The sequence below is a fragment of the Alligator sinensis genome, unplaced genomic scaffold (genome assembly GCF_000455745.1).
Source record: "Alligator sinensis unplaced genomic scaffold, ASM45574v1 scaffold682_1, whole genome shotgun sequence".
Lineage (NCBI taxonomy): Eukaryota > Metazoa > Chordata > Crocodylia > Alligatoridae > Alligator > Alligator sinensis.
In genome coordinates, this window is record NW_005842011.1 from 1,519,144 (window position 1) to 1,521,408 (window position 2,265).

The window sequence follows — 2,265 nt, forward strand, 5'->3', positions numbered from 1 at the left end:
CACATGTCCATGAAGGCTTTTTTTTCCCAGAGGATTAAGGCCTAAAGTATTTCCAGTTTCCCACTTCCTTTAACATGTGAAAAGACTTTAAAAATCTTCTTGGCCTACTTATATGATAGGAACTTTTCTCAGTAAAGAGACCACAAGATGAACATGAGCCTGCAATGCGATGCTGCGGCTAGTAAAACGACCAAAACGCTGGCTTGCAGCCATAGATGCTTCTCAAGCAAATCCCGGGACATCATTCTCCCCTTGTATTCAGCCTTGGTGAGGCCGCAGCTGGAGTACTGCATCCAGTTTTGGGCCCCACAATTCAAAAAGGATGTGGAGAAGCTTGAGAGAGTGCAGAGAAGAGACATGCGCATGATCAGAAGTCAGGAAAACAGACCTTACGATGACAGGCTGAGAGCTACGGGGCTCTTTAGCCTGGAAAAGTGCAGGCTCAGGGGTGATCTGATGGCCACCTGTAAGTTTATCAAGGGTGACCATCAGTATCTGGGGGAACGTTTGTTCACCAGAGTGCCCCAAGGGATGACAAAATCGAAAGGTTATAAACTACTGCAAGACCATTTCAGGCTGGACATAAGGAAGCCCCCCAAGCACCTACATTGAACATGTAGGAAACACTTTTTTTTTTTAATCCAGCTGGGTTAGTGAGAAGTAAGCTACTAAAGTTCCTTCCCATTCCCTGAGCTTGGCTCAGCAAATCATGGCTCAGTAGCCCCTGTTCTTAAAGCATAAGTGTTGAAAACCTGTATGGGGCCTTCTCCTCCTTTCCTTTCTCTTCCCTTGGTAAAAGCAGAAGAATAGATCATTCATGGGGTATGCCTACACTGGAGATCTCAGTGCAAAGTAGAGATATGTGAGTTAGCTATAAATGATCTAGCTCAGGTACTGGAAGCATTTTCCATGAGCTCTCACTTTGTGTGTCTCACTGTAGAAGAGGAATCCAGGACAGAAAGGGAGGCAGGAGTCATCAGGCTTACTGGTCTATTTAACAGCAGCAATAGTACTTCCCACTTCTGAAATCAAAGTTTCAGTGGGACAAGGTAGAAAAATTGCAGAGATGTCCTGAAAGGGAAGGGGCAGAGGGTTGCTAGAGGAAGGAAGAATAGGGCTAATGATTAATGGCTTTTAAGTGCCCCTTGCATAATCCCCTGATTCTACAAATAAACTTGACTAAATTAACCAACAGGCATGGACTGCATAGCTCCTCTCAGGTTAGCGTTCAGGTGTTTTCCTCATGAGAAGTTGACCTTACATGACTGGGGAGATGTTTCAACTTCTGTGTCCCCTTCCTTTATGTTACTGCTTGCATATTTTTGACCGCAGGTAATTAATTACCCTTTTCTTCTCTTTGCAGGGAGACAGTGGGGGACCTTTAGTTTGCCCTGAACATGATAAATTCATCCAACATGGGGTCACTTCTTGGGGTCTTGGTTGTGCCCAGCCCAGAAAACCTGGTGTTTATGTCCGAGTTTCTAGTTATATTTCTTGGATTGAGCGTACAATTGCTAACAACTGAATGCTGGGTATTCACTGACCTTTCCTGGAGAGCAATGCACACGCTAGGAAAATGCGATTCTAAATACAGCATTAATCTAAAATAATCGATTGTAAATTACTGTAAATTTGTAAGCTACTGTAAATTAACAGTCATTGTCAAGAGACCAAATGGATTGTTTGTTAGCCTCTTTCAATATGTTTTATATTCTGCTGTATTCTGTGTTGAAAATATCCAGTTCTCTTGCGTAATTGGATACAAACATTTCAATCCTTGACATACAGCTCTTGTGAATAAAAGAAATTGTCCTCAAAAGTTTACTTTCCTGACCTTTTTTGTTCCCTCAACATATTAACAGAACAGCTATATCACTGCTGATGACTGCAGTTCAACCTTTCCCTTCCTAGCCGCTAACAAGGCATTATTTGCACTTGAGCGGTCTAAAGAAACAGTCTGCCATCGGTGGATTTTGACCCGCATGTGGTTCCTTAAGGCAACACTACAATGGCTCTAACATACCTCCCACTTTGGCAGGTGTGTCTGAAATTATGGAGATTTCTCAGCCAATTTCCTGGAACCTGGAGGCTGTGCTGCCTACCACAGACAGAAGAAGACAGTAAAGGACCCCTGGAATATTTTTTCACCTTCACAAACAGTCAGAGGAAGGCAAAAAAAAGGAGAATGGAGTTTATTCTGTCCCGTCCACTATCTTCGAGATGGAAAATGAAGAAAATCTTTCCACAGGGGATGATGAAGGGAAA

The 2,265-nt window shown here is 43.0% G+C and overlaps 1 protein-coding gene across 1 annotated transcript in view; it reads left to right on the forward strand.

The window, feature by feature from the left end:
* LOC102377482 (plasminogen-like) overlaps window positions 1-1,819 on the forward strand; it is a 103,649-nt gene extending 101,830 nt beyond the window's left edge. The window contains exon 21 of the mRNA XM_025202008.1: window positions 1,364-1,819. Coding sequence (XP_025057793.1) covers window positions 1,364-1,525 — 162 coding nt within the window. The 3' untranslated portion in view covers window positions 1,526-1,819. The remainder of the gene's footprint in view (window positions 1-1,363) is intronic.
* Window positions 1,820-2,265: the final 446 nt, after the last annotated feature.